General features: G+C 39.2%; 1 protein-coding gene across 1 annotated transcript; it reads right to left on the bottom strand.

Annotated features, from left to right (window-relative positions):
- Positions 1-1,960: 1,960 nt before the first annotated feature.
- Positions 1,961-14,588, bottom strand: LOC306918028 (uncharacterized protein). The gene is made up of 20 exons (XM_079530925.1): positions 14,481-14,588; positions 12,971-13,077; positions 12,781-12,892; positions 12,549-12,617; positions 11,793-11,831; positions 11,183-11,578; positions 10,952-11,050; positions 10,593-10,831; positions 9,727-9,905; positions 9,508-9,604; positions 8,670-8,817; positions 8,467-8,540; positions 8,150-8,183; positions 7,948-8,031; positions 7,670-7,761; positions 4,371-4,488; positions 4,171-4,278; positions 3,199-3,360; positions 2,922-3,095; positions 1,961-2,761 (listed from the first exon to the last, which is right to left on the bottom strand). Exons 2-20 carry the CDS (start codon positions 13,070-13,072, stop codon positions 2,535-2,537), a joined length of 2,553 nt encoding a protein of 850 aa, XP_079387051.1. The 5' UTR covers positions 13,073-13,077; positions 14,481-14,588; the 3' UTR covers positions 1,961-2,534.
- Between the last annotated feature and the right edge of the window lie 4,826 nt (positions 14,589-19,414).

Raw genomic sequence — 19,414 nt, 5'->3', positions numbered from 1 at the left:
TGAGAAAACGTACCAAACGAACGTAATTCACAGTGAAAACGTTCGGTCTTAACGTTTGCTTATCTGCATTCATTTTAATGATAGCCAGAAAACGTTTGCATACAACGTTTTGTTTTGTTTATTTTGCTGTCCCTCCAGCACTTTCGATCCAAATGAATAATAATAATAATAGTAATTATCAATAAGGAATAGTGCTTACAGCATTTCAAATGTAATAATAATAATAATAATTAGCAATAATTAATTATTTTATGCGTATTGCGGCCGTTTTTGATCATGTTTCAGCGTCAGTGTAAGAGGAGATCCCCTTCCTGATTTCCAGAAAAGGGGCGGGATTTGATGACGCACGTAACGTGACATAATTGTTTTTACTGTCTGTAATATTTTTATTTCCCCCCTCTGATGTATAACTGACGTTTTGTTTTGTTTATTTACTGTATAATAATACTAATTAGCAATATGCCTAATGAATAGCTTACAGCATTTAAAATGTATTAATAATAATAATAATAATAATAATAATAATAATTAGCAATAAGGAATGATTTGGTGATGCAAAACATATTTGGAGATGAAACAGGGAAATCCCTTTAGAACTCTATGAAGCGTAAATCATTCATTCATCCCCCCCACACACCTTTATGTAATGTGTTTTTATTCCACCTCTGATTTCTGACTGTTGTTATTTGTTCTGTTTGATATGTTATTTGTATGTCTTTAAATGTTACATGTTAAACGTTAAATGGTTTGATGAATTGAAAATGGAAATAAATAAATAAATCAGCATTGTTGTATTATTTCATCTGTTTATGAATTGATTGCAATAGCCTGCACATTGAGTTTTATTTTTTCTTCCAAATTTAGCAGATCAGTATCATTACATTGTCATTTGTCAGTTACAAGGACCACGTTATATTTAATGAGTTGAAACGTGTTAAGCTTTCGTTGGAGTAATAGCTATCATCATTTGTTCCCAAACCTTTTCATGTCAAGGACCCCCAAATTGACACGAATTAGACCGCGGACCCCCATTTGAAAAGATATGCCAGGGACCCCCATAAGAGAAGCTTTTTACAGCTCTAGCAAAACCTGTATAATGTCAACACCCCCAGTTTGACACGGACCCCAATTTAATGACATTTTTATCTCTGGGACCCCCCATTTATATTGTAAAATCGATGTTAATTTAACTCGGAGTGTGCAAATGGAACGTCCATTTGGTTCCAAATTATCATTTAGTTGGGGACCCCCTGGAACTCCCTCAAGGACCCCTGGGGTTCCCAGGACCCCACTTTGGGAACCATTGGTTTATATCATTCCATTTGAGACATGCACAATCAAGACAGCTAAATCTATTTTATGGAACCCATGTGGACTGGATAACAACCTTAGAGTAGAACACAACTAAACGTCTGCTTGCCATTGTTTTTCCCCCCTCACTTACAATGAACAATGACACAATAATCTAATATGAAAGTTTAATTCATGTAGCAAGATAGAATCATTAATGAATTATGATAGTATTAATTCTTATCTAGTTTGGTCAATGGCGCCAGCAGGTCAAAACAGCGCCACTCAAAGTGTATGGGAGGTAATGACACCTCCAGCTAAAATGTCTATTAAATGGATTTTCTGCCATGCAATACTTGAGACATTTCCATTTATGAAGATGTAAATGTGAATCTCTTTCAATTGAATTTCAACCATCCTTATAATGCAATTCGACACAACACCTATTATGTTCCATTACTAACATATATGGGCTCGTCACAAAATAAACATTTTAGAAATGTATTGACCAAAGAAAAATCAACATTTTTATTTCTTTTAACACAACCCACCACATCAACATGTAACTACCTTTACAGATCATTGCTGTCAGGAGGAAACCTAACTAAAAAAAAAAATCTTTCTTTTCTTTTACATAAATCTATTGTACACCATTTACGTCTGTTGTTTAAAAAATGGAAAGTACTAAAAATAACAAAACCTCTCAACTCCATTGGACCCTCAAACTGTCTGCTAAACTCCACCACCTCTCCCCCTCTCATGCAAGTAATTGAATTAAAATATGAGGCAGTGTTGCTTTGTTTTCAAAATGAATATTTTGGAGTTAGGTGGTTTCTTCTCGACAGCAGAGATATTAATGGGCTAAAACATTTTCTCACTCAACAGTAAACAAATCAACACAAAGTGTACACATTTTCACAATATTTATCTGGAATCAAGTGAAACTAAATGTAATGTCTCAACTCCTACAATTCCAAGTGTTTGTCAGGGTGTGGGGTCCCGAGTTCCAATATGATTATTTTGGGGAGTCACAGCTTGAAATTTGGAGCATGATTGTTGAAGGAGTTAGGGAATCAGAGGCTGATGAATGGGGACGAAATCACAGTTGATGAAGGGATTGGTGGCTGAACATTGAGATGATTTGGGACATCAGGCCTGTAGAGAGTGACAGAGGGAAAGAGAGCTAGACAGAACACAACACACAAGAAACACAGTGGAACGTAACCATTACGTGTCCACCACTGCTAGTCACTGTCAGTATCACTGTCATCACTAGAGTCCATAATATATTCCAAAAACTGTTCCTCCTCTTGCTCCACTTCTTCCACTTGATGCAGGACACTTCGGTCAACAATGCTTTTATACACAGCGTGCACCTCCGTCATCAAGGTTCTCGTTTCATCCAGTTGTTCTTTAATAATGCACCGCAGTCCCTCATAAGCCTCCAGAGCTGTGCATTCTGCTGGAAGACCTAATGAAGAAAAAGATACATTTACTTTTTCATCAAATGTGATTATGTATGATTTCTTAAATCAATAAAACAATAATATTTTGTGATGAGTGCAGGGCAGGCTATGGTTGTTTGTTTATATTAACATATGAAATAACATGACGTGTATCAATATATTTACATTCTTTCATTATGTCGCTAGAGAGATCTTCTTGCAGGCGCTTAGAGTAGGTGCAAAGCGACAGCCAGTGTTGCTGCATTTCTTGAACAAGAATGGGGTCTTCTTCTCGCAGCCGATGCAGCAGCATGACTTTGTCAAAAACCATCTTTTTCGTCTTTAATGAAATGTCATGTGCTGCAATGAGACAAGATTGATGTAAGAATTCAGGTTAAATACAGTGTTATCACAGATATTTTATTCATATATATACACACAAGTTGATTGTAAAGATACATACCATTGTCCCATGGCCATAAATGCCCCTCTGCAAGGACAGTGTCAACTGAACCAACAGTCTCTTCTTCTGAAACCAGACCATTGTAGAGAGCAATGGCCTCGACCAGTTGCTTTTTCTCCTTCTGAATCTTAGAACGAATGCGTTGCCGGGCCTTGTTGCTGTCTGAAAGAAATATAAAAAGAAAATAGTAAAACATCGATCCAAGCTTTAACAACATGTTGTCTTATTGATTTAACGTGCAATTAGTCCAGTAATAATGTAATTTGACCTCTAACTAATTGCAAAAAAACCAAACTCAACTGATTTTGCATCTTCAATATATCCTGAATAACAGAAAGAAAGTTGCCTGGAATTGTCTGAGGGGAAAGTGTTGAAAATGGCCTGTACAGTATGGCCACCATTGACATCCTATTATAAGGCAATATTTTCTAAATTTCCTTATGCTTTAAGTAGCATGTGACATATCAAACTAGGTTGTTGTCATGATGCTGAAGCCATTCCAAGCATTAGTTTTGCATAAAAACACTCATTGGGCTAAATTTGGCCATAGCAACTTGCCAAAATGTAATGAGGTCAGCACATTTGGGCAAGTTGCTATGGCCAAATTTAGCCCAATGAGTGTTTTTATGCAAAACTAATGCTTGGAATGGATTCAGCATCATGAAAACCCCCTAGTTTGACATGTCACATGCTACTTAAAGCAAAAGGAAATCTAGAAAATATTTGCCTTATATTGGATGTCTATGATGGCCACACTGTACAGGCCATTTTCAACACTTTCCCCTCAGACAATTCCAGGCAACTTTGTTTCTGTTATTCAGGATATATTGAAGATGCAAAATCAGCTGAGTTCGTTTTTTTTGCAATTAGTTAGAGGTTGATCCTGTATTTTCCATAGATTTCCTGTACTAAATATAATAACAACCAGTTGTTCAAAAGAGCAATGTACAAACTTAGTTGATCTGAACATACCATTCTGACTATATTTGTGTTTCTGACGTTGGTGGATGCTTAAAGCCAAGCTTTCCATCATATGCTGCAGCCCGGTAGCTCCTTCAGTTGGACTGAGGTCATCTGGAGCTGTTGATTACATTGTCAGAGGTTAGAAAACACACATTCAAATAGTCCAGAATGGCCACACTTCATTATTTTGAGCTAGAAGCAGTGCATACTTGATATGGCCCAGTTCCTGACATCTTCAATCCACAGCAGAAGCTCCTCATCTGTGATGTTCAGATCTCTCTTTTTTGTGTGAAGGTCTGTCTCAGCATCAATTGTTCTCTTTATGATCTGCAATGGATATTAGTGGTAGAATTAGAATTTTCTTTACAGTTTCTACAAAAATTCAGAATATGTTGTGAGTCTCAGTAAACATAGTCAGTAAACCGTTGTTGTCTGTCTCCTCTGGAGTGTATAAAACACAGGATGTCATGTATCACATTCTAGACCTGACACAAGATTCTACAAATGCCTTCTAAACCCTGACAGTTTTCTGAAAAACCTGTTTCTGTGTCAGTGGTTCTCATACAATTCCATGTCAAGGACCCCCAGAATTATATGAAATTGGCCACCGACCCCCATCTGAAAATATGTTGTTCCAGGGACTCTCCATAAGCAAAGCATTTTCAAGATTTTTCAAAAATAGCAGATCTACAAGCTCGTAGCGTGGCACTCGGTGCCACGCTACGAGCTTGTAGATCTGCCATTTTTCAATAGCTTTCAATAGTATAACATAATGCTTAAAACACCAAAAGGGGTTCCCGCCCAGAATGGGTTAACAAAACATTGTTCAACAGTACTGCTGAATGCAGTTTTGTTGTTGCTGTGAGCACTTTCACGACATTACTTTTCCATACTCTTTACCTGTAATTGTACAACCTTAACTCTTTGAGAGTTTCATGGATTTCTATATAGTTTTTAGACTTCTCTATGGCAGAATGGCGTTTTTGAATGATTTATTGAAAATTCTCTGTTGTGAATGTGTGACAACGAAAGACCTTCAGAGAAAGCTTGGCTTGTCTGCTTCCAGGAAAAAAATGAACTGAGTTGATAAAATGTTTAGTTGTGGTGTTGGAAGCCATTTAAAAGAGCCTGCATTTACACTGGGTAGTGTTTCTAGGACAACAAAAAAAGTTATGACCGGTTGAAGTTTTATTTTCTAAATAACTTTTTTTCTGCTGGGCGTACATAGCCATGCAATATCTCATTTTAAAGGGTGAGTTGTCTAGTTCAATTAAAATAAAATAAAAAGTTTCTCACATGTACCACTGTAGATATTTTGCCATCTATAAATAGCATGGTCAGTCATGATCAATCTGACCTATCCAGCTAAAAGTCCCCCTAGCTCTGAAATGGAACATCATATAAACTCAATTCTTTTTTGGGGTAAAATTAGACATTCTAACGCACATTTTGATATATACCATGTTTACATAGTCTTACCAGTACCGTGTCTATTCATGCATGTATCTCAAAAACCTGTTGTGAAGAAACAGTTTTGATAAAAAACTCATCCAAGGACATTGTTTTGATATGACTTTGTGCCCATGATATGTATCAAAATATAGACTTGAATGTATACTGTATTATAACAAAAAAATTGGGTTCTTACCATCTACCGTTACAGAGTAAATCACAGTTGAAACTCGCTTAGTCAAACCATAAACCTCAGACTAGTGAACAAAATAGCCATGACAGGTCTAACTCATTGTAAAAGCTTGTCTTTTATTTTTTATGACTACTAACATAATACAATTATAATAAATATTACAGAAAATAAATAGGCCTACATACAAAACAGTTGTCCCCAAACTCCCCAGTGTCCCCAAACCACTGCATTCCAGTTGTTCTTGACGGTGTGTGTGTGTGTAGGCTAAATTAAAAAAAAAACAACAACTGAAATGAATGAATGCATCCGGTTCAGTGTCGGAGAACTCCATCGCAGTCTTGACTCTTCGTCTTCATCATCATCATCATCATCATCATCATCCTCCTCCTCCTCCGATGCCAGTTCTAAATATATAAAAATAAACATTTAGCTGTAGTCAGCCCGGCCAATAGCCAGTTGGGGGGGGGGGGGGGGGGGACGTGGGCTATCTGACATCATCGTCATCATCATCATCACACGGAGACACACTAAACAATGTACAATCATGATTGTATACAATATACAATGAATGCAATTATCATGCAAGCTCAGACGTCAATGAAACGTCATACAGATCTTATATAATACGCTACTGTTAGCTTCACTCCCCGTCCCCCCTCCGATCCTTGTAGCAACGTCATCATAACCACGCGTTGCTTCAGTAAACGATGCATGTTTGTTCTCCGTCTTTGTAGACAGTAAATAAAAGGAGCGAACATTACTCTAAAGATCAGATCGCCTATAAGGCACGCTACAATATAAAATACTTGTACTGCCATGCGTGCATGCCTGCTACGATACATTTGTACTGCACTAACCAACCGATCGACACCAACCCCCCCCTCCAGCCCTTAGCCAGCACCAATGCACCGACCAACACCATTAGCCAGCACCTTCGGTGCTGGCTAATGGCTGGGGGCCATCGTGGTGAGTCATTCTGGCGTCATGATCTGACTAGTAGTAGTAATTATCCAAGCATCTATTTGTAGCGATCATCTTATGATTTCTGATCACTATAGAAGGGCATTTTCTACAATAAGATTACCTCAAAACATTCCGGGTTGATCGTCTTCTTCAATGGTTTCCCGGTATAGCTCATCGGACGACGATGGGGAGACAATGAAAAAAGGAGGGAGGGAGCAGCGAGTCTCGCTGTAAGCACTGGACCAGGGCTACTCCGCCTGGAGAAGGCGACTGGGACGCGTATGGATCAATACTACTACCACAAAACTCGCTCAAATAAATAGTACTGCTTTCAACTTTTTCTGCTAGAAAATCGCTCGGGCGAGACGGCAAACAGGCAAAACAATGAAAACTATGAAGACTCCCTCTGCCCCCACTGTTTACAGGGGGTGGGACCAGCTTCCAATGGCAACACGTACACGTGTGTCACGTGACACGGGTTTTCTGGGTAATGTAGTTGGAATATAAGCTCAGGAATTTAAACAGCGCTTCGGAGCATATTAATATGTTTAGATTCATCAAAAACTGTGAAGACGCCAATTGGCGTCATTGATCATTTACGGAATTCTGATGAAGACGCCAATTGGCGTCTTTCATCTTCTAAGGGTTAAGTGCTGTGCCGCCTCTGGGTGACTAAGGGCGCGTTCGGAAATAGCGCACTGTGCAATGCAAACTAATATGCGAGTGTGCTCCGGTGCGGTATTTCCGAACGTGCCCTAAATTTCCCCTGCGGGATCATAAATGTACCATATCTACTATAAGAAATGTAACTAGACAGTTATAAATAGTTTTGATTTGATGCTGCCATCACCCACTTTAAGAGAGTGCTCCCTGTTAGTGAATCAAAAAAATGTATAGTACCTTGACATATCTTCGAGAGAGGTAACTGTGTAGGCGTTTCTTTTTCCTCACATTCCATCCTCGTGCTTGTATGGTAATCATATCTGTCCGAGCTATGAATGAAAGAAGACATTTATCATTTTAAACTCTTACAATGCAGAGTGATTTCAGCATATAACATAACAATAACAATTGTATTTGTCAAGTTTCTTGACTTATTGGATGTGAGCAAGAGTAAATAAGCTACTTGATGCAATATTAAAAAAAATCCTGTACTACAGAGAACATTATTTTCTTACCAGATTTGGTCATGTACTTTGTTGTCAGTGCAACACGTGACAAAAACGAATTAACCTGTTCAACTTCCTCACCAACAGTCAAACCTAATTGGAAAACAAGGTAAAAACCAAATAACATTGTATGTCAGATATATTTCACAGACAGTGAAATAATCTAGTTTATTTAGTCATATTCATTCTCTCTGCATGTTGGAAAACTAACCTGCTCCTTCCTGATTCCATCCACCCCACTGCACCTGTAAAAGAATTGTAGTGCAATGAAAAGTCACATTCGCTCATTTTCATCATGGTAAATGGACTGCATTTATAAAGCACTTTTATCCAAACAACTTTACATTCACCGATGGCATAGGAAACCATGCAAGGCAACCCTGGAACCTTCTGATTCCGAGACAGCCTCTCTACCTGAGCCACTTCCACCCTCTGTGTGTGTGTGTGTGTGTGTGTGTGTGTGTGTGTGTGTGTGTGTGTGTGTGTGTGTGTGTGTGTGTGTGTGTGTGTGTGTGTGTGTTAACTTACTTCACATTTGGCAGCGTGGCTCTTGGCATGCATGACCGACAGGAATGGCTTATTCTGCAATAATGGTTGCAGATCTGGAATGGACTGACACAACCTTCTTAAGTACGGGTAGTATTTGCACATTATATCTGTGCATATGAAGTCTATATTGTATGCCATCGCCAGCTCTTTGTGCAGGAAAAGAGGATATGCATATATCTCACCTCTGAACATGTTCAGTGCCTTAAACAATATTCCATGACGACACACAGCCACCTCCACGCCCTCTTCATCCACATTGGAAGCAGACTTTTTCGAAGTCTCTCTTGCAGCTCTCCATTGCGACTTTCCACAGATACCTTTGCCTGACACCTATGCAAATATGTTCACAAGAAAACAAATGGACACATTAATCATCTCTTCAAAGTTAACAAAGGATATTGTAATCCAAGAGCCCGCATGTATTTTAGAGTTTGAATTAGTCAATAAAAGTGGACAGTTTCCCTCTGCACATTTAACATTTGTAAATGTTCTTTCAATCAAGTCTAAGTCACTGTATACATCTGTGTGGGAACTCGGAACGCTTTTTCATTTAACTTTATTATGCAAGAATACAAGGCATACTGCTGTCGGGAGAAGGGACTCCTTTATTTGAGGAGCCTGGAAGTCGATGGGTGCTGATGGGACGCTTGTTTCACAGTGCCGGCTACTAGTCGGGCGAGGTTATGGGGAAAACGCTCTTGCCAGAAAATGTACTATTCTCTGACTATCGGGTCGCACCTCGAACAGCCCTCAGTCAGCTAAGCGAACTTCGCAACGGCAACTCGCTCGGTGGTGTCTCACGTGGCTCAAGTTAGCTTGAGACGCCGGGCCTCCGTCTGGATCTAGTCCATGGAGTTATATATAAACAATCGGCTCAGCAAAAAAGGGAGTCCCGTCAGGCGAGTGTGCAGACACCATAAGTTAGCTGTGTTGCTGTATCTTAAGGGTTAATATTGAGAGATATTTTAATCAATACACCTATACAATCACTATTGCCATCAACTTATAAGCACAACTCACAGGCTGGACTCGAGTCCGAACAGTCTCCACAAATTCAGCCACTTCCTTGTCCTTTGCCAAAAATGCACCCTCAAAGAATGCACTTTTTTCAATCATTCTAAACATTTAAAAGGAGATAGATTAGATTAGAATCCATGCAGAAGAGCTCTTTTGATATTGCGTTTGACATCCATTGGCTCATAAATGGTTGTTGAATGAAAGTAATTAAATAACCAATACCCTGTAGTTCGACTGAACCGGTACATCTTTCGATTTCCGTCAATGGATATGGCGGCCACTTTGGAAGGGCAGGCTGGGCAGGAGAAATGTTGTATGTCTAGAAGTTTCTCTTTCTCACACCGACAGTATGTCCACTCTAAGAAGCTGCGCTGTAGACTGTCACCAGATATAGTCCCATCCTGTTAGTGTTATCACAAACACAATTTACTGTCACATCAGTTTTACAGGAAAAAAGTGGATGAAATTAAATTATTTTTTATGCAGTTCCCATCGTGTCATTTTTCCAAGAAAGAAAAACAAAGAAGGGGAAGAAGATTAATGAGTATAAATGTATATACGGTAGATACTCCTAATATACCATTTTCTTCTGACTGAGTACAACAACTTCATTTTGAGTAATCGCCAATACCAAGTACTGATACGAGTACTGTTTTTTTGTTGTGCAACCACTCATTTTCCTTTTTTTTTGTTTAAAACATAAATAAATAAATACATAAAAGGCTTAATAGCCTTTTAGAGTTATTTGATGTCTAAATTATAAAATAACTACAATGTAAATGTAATGTGTATGGCTGTCAATATATTGGCCATATTGCATACAGCCTACTCACAGAATTTGATGCATTTTGTGTTGTCATATACATTTTTCAATAGGCTAAACATTGATTCTAAAAATGTACAAAAGTACTTTCAAAAGAAAGTGCCGTTTTGGTCACAACACAGCAATCAATCGAATGGTTTGGTATCGGGTCAGAGTATCTGTACCGTTACCGATATAGAGTACATGGGTATGGTATCAGGCCCGGTATGGTATCGGTACAACTCTATAAATAATCTCTAACATAGGAAAATGTTTCATGACTTACACGTCGTCCAAAGCTGCTGGAACGATGGTCCAGCATTTTAACAAATGCTTGCCGGGATAAACCTGGTGCAGTTAGTTTCATCTCTTCAAATGTGGTAAACACATCAATTGTGTATATCGTCTGAAAATTAACTACATGACCAGGCCAGTAGCCACTGGCCTGGAGGTCCTTCAGTCCAGGAGTCCAAGATTCAGAGCAAGAGTTGCAGGTAATTGAAGGCAGGGACAGATCATAGCGTCCTGTTTCAACAAAGGAAACATTACGTTTTATAATTTAACATTACTATAAAACTTGTTTCTCAAAATACAGTAAATAGACATTAACATCATAGCCTCAAGCTTCAATGATTGCCTGCTTACCGTCTATGGTGACCAAGATAATGTGTCTTCCAATACCAACAGTGTACTCTTCAGAACAGCTGCAAATGATGCTGGGCCAAGCAACCGGTAACAGACATGCTACAAAAAGATAGGACAAGAACTTAAGCACACAGGGGTGGAAATACATGTGATCACCACAACAATATATAATAAAATACACACACAATAATGCATAAAACATACATTTGAAATGTACTATTTCATACATACCTTGTTCACATAATGAAACTGCCCCATCATCATTTACTGATACGTAGCAAGTTGGTGGTATTGGTTTATAAAATCCTTGGAGCAGAGAGTCTCTATTGTGTAAAGGAAAATGTTTATGAATTTGCACATCACACTCACTGCAAAATAGTTCTTTGGGGAGACAATCCCGGCATCTAATTGCCGTTTGTTTCTTTTTGCAGTGGGAACATTTGCTATATGCATTTGGGATTTTGTCTGCTGCAAGCATCAGTTCTAAAAGTTGTGGCCTTGCAATCTCCCATCTCTCATCTGACAGTGTCTGTCGCATCTCCCAGGTCCTAGAAACCGCTGGTGTTGCTTCTGAACCCTGGAATGGATCTTCCATCAAGCTTTCATTTAGCAACTGGAGCTGTAAGTCTAAAGCAGAGAGGGAAAATATTAATGAGTATTAAGTGGATGTATAAGATGAAATGTCCGGCACAATATTAAAGTACTTAAGTAAATCTAAAAAAGAAAGACAAAGCAATGACATTAAAGTGAGTCAAATATATCAACAACTAAACCCGTCACCAGTATTATAATTGTATTCATTTTCATTTAACACCCGCACACAAAGACATGTTCACTATACCAATTATCTGCTGTGCTTCTTGCACTTCAAACGGGATACCTGAAATGTGACGAATAGACAAAGAAAGAAAGAAAATGGAATGTCCACAACCAAATAACTTTTAGAAATTCATGCCCGTTTGTAATATGTAAATCATCTACAGCAGTGATTCCCAAACTTTTCTGGTCGAGACGCAGAAGAGAGCTTAGAGGTTTGCCCGGGACCCAAACTAGTGAAAATAGCAAGTGCACAATGCATCGACCCACAGGAAACAGTGATCTACAGCAGTGGTTCCCAAACTTTTTCATGTCTAGGAGACCCAAATTGACACCAATTATCCCACAAACCCCCATTTGAAAAGATATGCCAGGATTTTTACGGCTCTAGCAGAGATTCTCAACCCGTTAAATTTCAAGGACCCCCAGTTTGACATGCATTAGTCTACGGACCCCATTTAATGGCATTTCTATCTCTGGGACCCCCAATTTATATTGGAAAATCAATGTTAATTTAACTCTGAGAGTGTACAAATGGAACCAAATGGACCCGTCATGGTCAGTTCGGTTCCATTTGTACACTCTCAGAGTTACAGACCCATAAGGGTCCATTTGGTTCCAAACTATCATTTAGCTGGGGACTCCCTGGGGGTCCCCGGACCCCACTTTGGGAACCACTGATCTACAGCATCCACATAACAAAACCAGGAATTCATGGTTTTGATATCTTTCTACACTCGCATCCCTCCCAGTGTCAGACCATGCAAATAATATTGTTTACCCTCTGTTGATGTGGTAGCACGGTCATCATCATGCTGCCTCGGGTTTAATTGAGAGGATGATCGGGAAACTGCCAGACAAATATCATACGATTACGGTCATCATAATTCATTAACATATCAACCTTTCAGTGGGCTGCAAGAACATCAACTGCCCCCTTCATGCCCGTTCATACTGGGACACTGACTGGACAAAGAATTATTTTTGTTGTTGTTGTCTCACTAAGAGGGTACCTCCTGCAGAAGATGATGGTCGCTCTGGAATCAATACTCCATAATGGTCCCTCTTCCGCCAGCGCACCGGTTTGTCAGAGTGTTTCTTCTTTTGCTCATCTGAATCTTTCTGCTGTTAAAGATCAATCAATCAATCCAAACATCATCATCATCATAGTGCCCATGTGATGATAAAATGTAATAAACTCACTTCAGTGTCATAGACCTCGGCTAGAATGGCATCAGCCACAATGGCACCTATAGAATGAAGAGCTTCTTCTGCATCGTCAGCACTGCTATCAGTATCAGACATAGTGACTGTAATGAAAGCAAACAGAAACAGACGCATGAAGTCAAACAAAACACCAGAGAGAAGCAGCAAGAGCCTATAATCATGGGTTCCAATTCCAAAGATGGTCCAATGGTCGGTGATGTTTTATTTAAAATCATGATATTTGCGTGTACTGCTACGGTTTAAATTGAGGAAGGAAGGCACTGCAGTATTGTCTTCATTTTGTTTGAAAGTTGAAATCAACCTAGAAACCTTAGAAATGTTTCAATTATTTAAGAATTAAAAAAATAAATCCCCAAACTCATCTTTTTTTTTAGAAAGTAAAAGATGAGTTACTTTTTTCATTTGCTGCTTTCTTTCGTTTTCAGCTATTTTTTGACAGGGGGGCAGGGGCATTTGAACAAGTGACTAAATATGTATTTTCACATCTATATATAAATTACACCCTGCACATAATTATACATTCACTCAAACTCTGGGCTCTGAGTCTGTGTGAAAGAAAATAGGCCACATAAAAAGGTTATGCACATCCTGGACAATCAAAATCAGATGGAAATATTACATTTTCATGTGGTGACATGATTCAACTTTATGTTGATACGGCTCACTGATTATCAAGAAAATGAAAACATGGCACTTCATGTCAAAAAGGTTGCCGACCCCTGGTCTAAAATATTGAGTTTTAAATTGTTTAAAAGAGTAGGCATTTCTTTAAATGTATTGTTTAAAAGCAGGAATTGTTGACATTAACTGATTTGACATAAGTTAAATAATCTTGTTTTTTTCTGTCTAAGGTTTACAACCTGATAAATGACTGACCAAACCTGTCCTGTCCTTTAGGAGTTGAACTGAAGTAGAACTTGACAGTGTAGTTGCACCATGAAAGAGAGCCATGTAAGTTCTTAGTTATGTAGCAACAAACAAGTCCACTTTGCTCAAGTGTAATGAAGACGAAATATGCATTTGTCAGACTTCACACAACACTTTGTTTCATGGGGACTAATGCCAACATCATCTACATCTACAACTATTAAATTATCAGTTGAATAGAGCGTTTTTTCTTTGTTTGTTTTTGCCATCACTGTGTTCCATGCATGTTGTCATGTCGTGGTCATGTTCAAGCTTTCCTTAACATAAATAGCTAACGTTCCAGCATCTACATGTTACAGGAGTTCTCAACGCTTGGCTAACAACCGTCCCAGAAAATACTATCAATACGGCCCAATACCTATAACTATGATTAATACCTTCGAAATAATCAGGACATGGGTGGATTAATTAAATATATGACTCTGAATCAAACTGTTTTTATATAATATGCTAACCTTTAGCTAATACCAGGTAAGGCCTTCACCAAACCCGTGTGTAAAACTGTAACATGCAAAAAAGACGTTCAATGACCAATGCATTAAAATGTAAGCTACTATACCTTGCTTATTCTTCTTCAGTCCGGTCGGTCAAACCACTTAAAATAAAGAGAGCAATTTACAAATAATCCCTATTGAATAAACTGTGTGTAGATGTTTGGAATTAAGCGTGCCTGTGAGAGAGAACAAGAACATGCAGGTAACAGGCGTCCAGTCCACCGCAGAGGAAATGTTACGTTGAGTAGCTCTACTACTGCCTTTGTTGTTGTGAGTGCTTGTATAGCACCCCCACAGGCCTGGAGTAGAACGCATATTTCATGTCTACTATGCATACAGCAGTGACCCTGGGAGTGTATGACTGCAGGGCAGTGGTGGAAAAAGTACTCTTTTTTTAAAGTAGCACTACATCATTATGAAAATACTCTGTCACAAGTAAAAGGCCTGTGTTCAAAATCACTTGAGTAAAAATACAAAAGTATTGGCATAAATGTACTTAAAGGACAAAAACATAAAAGTAACAAAATGTTTGAAAATAGATGCTCTACAAGCACACAACACAACGCAATGTGACACATTTTGAGCTTGTAGATCGGCTATTTTCAAATAGCCTATGTATAAAATAGGGGTAAAAAGTAGGTTTTACAATATAATTGTGACTGCAGGTCCCATTTAATATGAAAACAGTCAGTCAGTTATTTAGTTAGTGAGTCACACCAGGCATGACCATATGGTCATCACGTGACATCACGTGACATCATGTGACATCATCAGACATCATCAGGGATGGAGTTCAATATTAAGCCAATATTAATATATGGGAATGCCCATACAGTATATGGAGATCACTGATGTCATCTATAGAGGGTATGCACGTGACATCATCATCATACCCGGAAGTTATGCTGGAACGCCTACTGAGTGGCAAAAAACTACTTTTATGGCCTTGACAGCCCATACATCCACACAGAAAAGTCCTTTCTGATTGCATTAAACAACGTTAAAGGACATTAAACTCATTCTGCCAAGTCACTTTGCTACTCGATTTCCCATTCACTTTATGCATGCGCATATCCTCTATACTGCCACCCTTAGATCTCCATATATGGAGCTGACCTGTTCTGACATTCCATATGTTGATCTGACCGCATCAAACCCTGTACACTCAAGACACGCTCCTTATAGACGCTCCTTATAGGCCCTATATGGCCAGTACAGAATTCATTCCATATGTTGATCTGACCCCCCATGCCAAAGTACCAGCGCTTGCCCAGCAGTCTACCGTCAACGAGGCGGATTGGAAGGGTGAGGTCGCTTCTTGCCCTTGCATCTTACTGGTGTACATTCCACAGTGACCTTGCTAAGCTCAACCCCAGCTGCTGTACACACATTACCCACTATCTTGACCATGTTGACCTCATATCTTCTCTGCAAATCTCAAGTTTAGACTTTATTTACAGCTATTTCGCTGTGCCATGCTCCCATGCACCCATTTCTTCCAATTGATTCCTTCAACAACCCCTCTCTGCTATACCTCACTTTAAGTTTGCAGCATTTCCAGATTCTATTAAATTCTATTCTATTCTGTGCACACAATAATCAACTCACTTCCACTATTATTTCCTCTGCTCTGTGTTGGCTGTACATTCTGTAAGTTCTAATACTGTATGTGTTCCTGGCCTGTACTGTCTCTGTTGTCGATGAATTGACTAACCCTGTAATTTACTGTCCCAATCTGCAAATTCAGGAATACAACATCATATTCCCTTGTAGTGCATAGTGTATACTGGTCATACAGACTTTGCATTCACTACAGCTGCCCTGTTGAATTAATTTAAAGTTGTATTGTATATGAAGTCACCCTCCACACCCTTCATGTGTGCTGTACCTTCCCTAACATAATCAAGCCCCCCGTATTATCTGTAGCTATTCTACTATACAGCTGTGAATGCATGTGAAGCCTGCCCTGACTGCCCTTCATATATTACTAGATGGGTGCTACACCAGAAAGCTGTGTGACGTTCTAAACATCAACTATACTCAGTATACTATAAAAAGCATTTGTAAAGGGCTAGCAAGATTGTGTGAGAATATAGCAAAATAGGTTGGCCATAGACTACTGTACCAGCCAGTTTATGTGTGCTTTGGGAACTGAGGTTCTTGTGGGCATAATTGTGTGTCATGGTTATCAATTTTAAAGTATTTTATTGAATTTCCACAAATTACAAGGCATCACAGTACATATCAAGGCTTGGAATTACATACAAAAACAGGCTGCTTGTCATCATATAAATACATCAAAGTTACATACATGTCATCAAAACAAACCATTCAGAACAAACACTTAGTCGCCAGAGCGCGCGAGCAAATAGCTCCATGCTTTGGTGCCATGTGTGTCTATCCGCACGCACACTCTAACGTCATGGTTATCCACGTCTCTCTTTATGTATAGGCTGTCTCTTCATTCAACCAATCAGTGATCAGGCCTACATTCAGGGTCAGCTCCAGAGACGGAGACGCATACATGCATACTATAATACACATACATAGATGTGTAGCATCGTGGACATAGTCTATCTCACGCAGCCTCTTTTATTGAGAGATAGTATAAACTAAAGGCAGCAGTAGCATAATCAGCAGCAGTGAGCATCACCACTGACTCCATATGGCTTCTGTCAAAGCACGCCTGTTGGGCTGAAGCTTATTTAGGTATGTTTGTTTCTTGGTGTTTGAGCCATCATGGGCTATATCATGGCTATTGTGAACTACAGGTAGACTTACTAGAGGACTAGACTGCAGCAACTTTAAATGGGCCTGGTCTACAAGGTGGCACCCATAAGATCTGCCTGCTATGCCGACAGTAAGGCTAGGCTTGTACGTGAGGTCAACCTTGCACTGTTGCACATCATCATGCCACATATACGTTCCTATGTCGCACATCTTCATATCTTACTGTCTCGTTTCTATTATCCAGCACTGTCTCCGTACCAACAGAGGTACTTCAACACAAACCACCCAGCCGGCACACACTACCAGCCTGTCAGAGCCAGACCGAGCGAGGGTCCATTTAGAGATCACAACACCTACTATAAAAGTAGTGCTCTTTTACAGCGGTTTTAAAGAAGAGAAGGGGTTAGCTCTATAAGGCCGTTGGTCACATAGCTGGAAAACAAATTGAACCCTTTGTCTGAGCAAAATCTGGGTTAAACGTGATTAGTGGAGCTGCCTCTGGTGTTGTGATTGTGGACATCTTTGACAAGTAGTTTGACAGGTCAACATGGGTAGCATATCTACTGTAACAGGAAGCCTCACATATCAAGACAGTACAATGCAGACAGAGAAACATCTTGCTATCCAGCAGAATGCAAGCTGCACTGTAACTTAAGTACACTGTATCTCAAGTTCAGTACACAGAAATAATTAGCTGTATATGGCATGAATCATAACATTGGGTTTGCATAGTATTCATTTGCTGCACATATGTGTCTGTCATGCAGTGGTTTTCAACCCTTTTCATATATGGTCCAGTACTTATGGAGGGCCACGAATGGGCCACCATTTGATGACATTTAGCCTCTCAGGCCCAAACCTTCAAAATGTTGTTGTCGTTGGATAAGATTTTGTCCACTATTCCATGCTGTATTGATGTTGGTACTTGATACCATAGGAAAGATAATAACAGGCAAAATAACAATTCCATTCAATCTCTAATTGTGTAATAGACTTGTAATAGACTTGCAAATTAAGTAATGCAAATGTTTATCAACAATTTAACTATTTAGAGAGTATAATGTAATGGACATGTAAAGGTCCACTTGGTTTCATTTTACACTCAAGGGTTAAAGATCGAACTAGGGTCCATTTGGTTAACAACTCTATCATTTAGCTGGGGACCACGTGGAACCCCCTCAAGGACCACTGGTGGCCCCTGGACCACTGCCTGAGAATCACTGATTTAATGTTTCAATGTACAAAGGACACCAATGGAAATCATCTAGTGCTTTCTTGCATAAGTTGCATTTTAATCCTCTTAGCAGAGTAGACCTTGTATTGAACTGTGGTATACTCTCCTGTGCTTTTTGCATACTGCTAATAAAGTATTCAATCGATCAGATTAAATATAGCCATGTTAATTTACACACATATACTATTAATTAATTTTGTTCTGGATTATTATGTATTCTTTACGACACATATCACATTCACTCTGGGATAAGGCCAAATGGTGTATTGACTTTATTTTGAAAAAAACTTTACTTTGAAGGACATGTCATCCATCATAATCAAGGGTGCGTTCGGAAATGCGCACCCCACGCGCCTGTCCGCTTGTATTGGCAGCTGCCAGTAATTAGTAATTTGTGAAGCCTATTTGATCAAATCGACCCGCGGGAAACATTTCCATTTTCGAACTACCTCCACAGTCCAAGTCTGAACAACAGCACAGAAGCCTGCAGCCCTGCACTGACTGACTGAAGCCAAGTCTCCCAAGTCAAACTGAAGAGAAGAGTTTGGATACACGTGTAAAAGTGAGTATTAGTAGGCCCACGTCTAAATTACATTTGCGATGTGTTATTCTGAGTTTCTGCATGAGTGCATAGTCTACAACAGATGCAATTTTCGTCTGACATGGAAAGAAGTAGGCTAGGCAAATGCAGTTTTTTGTTGGAATAGTTTGCAAAGATGTAGTTTGCCCTCCGTTTCCCCCCAAACCACATGCAGTGTTACTACTTTTACCTTTTCATTGCAAAATATGAAACGTATAATTTATGGAATAGGCTACAAAGGCTAACCCTAATAGCTAAAGATTCAAAGACAAAATGAAAACATCACAATAGAATCGACCTCGACACAGCCTAGTAGGCTATAGTGTCTAGGATAGGATACAAGCAAGCTGCTCCTAAAATGAAATGTTTTTAAGTATACTTGATTAGAACATGCTTAAGCATTAGACATTTGGACAAGGTTTACAATTGCTGCAAAACCCGTATAGGCCTGCCCA

This window comes from Electrona antarctica (genome assembly GCF_951216825.1).
Source record: "Electrona antarctica genome assembly, contig: scaffold_75, whole genome shotgun sequence".
In the NCBI taxonomy this organism is placed as follows: Eukaryota; Metazoa; Chordata; class Actinopteri; order Myctophiformes; family Myctophidae; genus Electrona; species Electrona antarctica.
The sequence above is the reverse complement of the archived record's forward strand: the minus strand, read 5'-3'. Positions and strand labels throughout refer to the sequence as shown.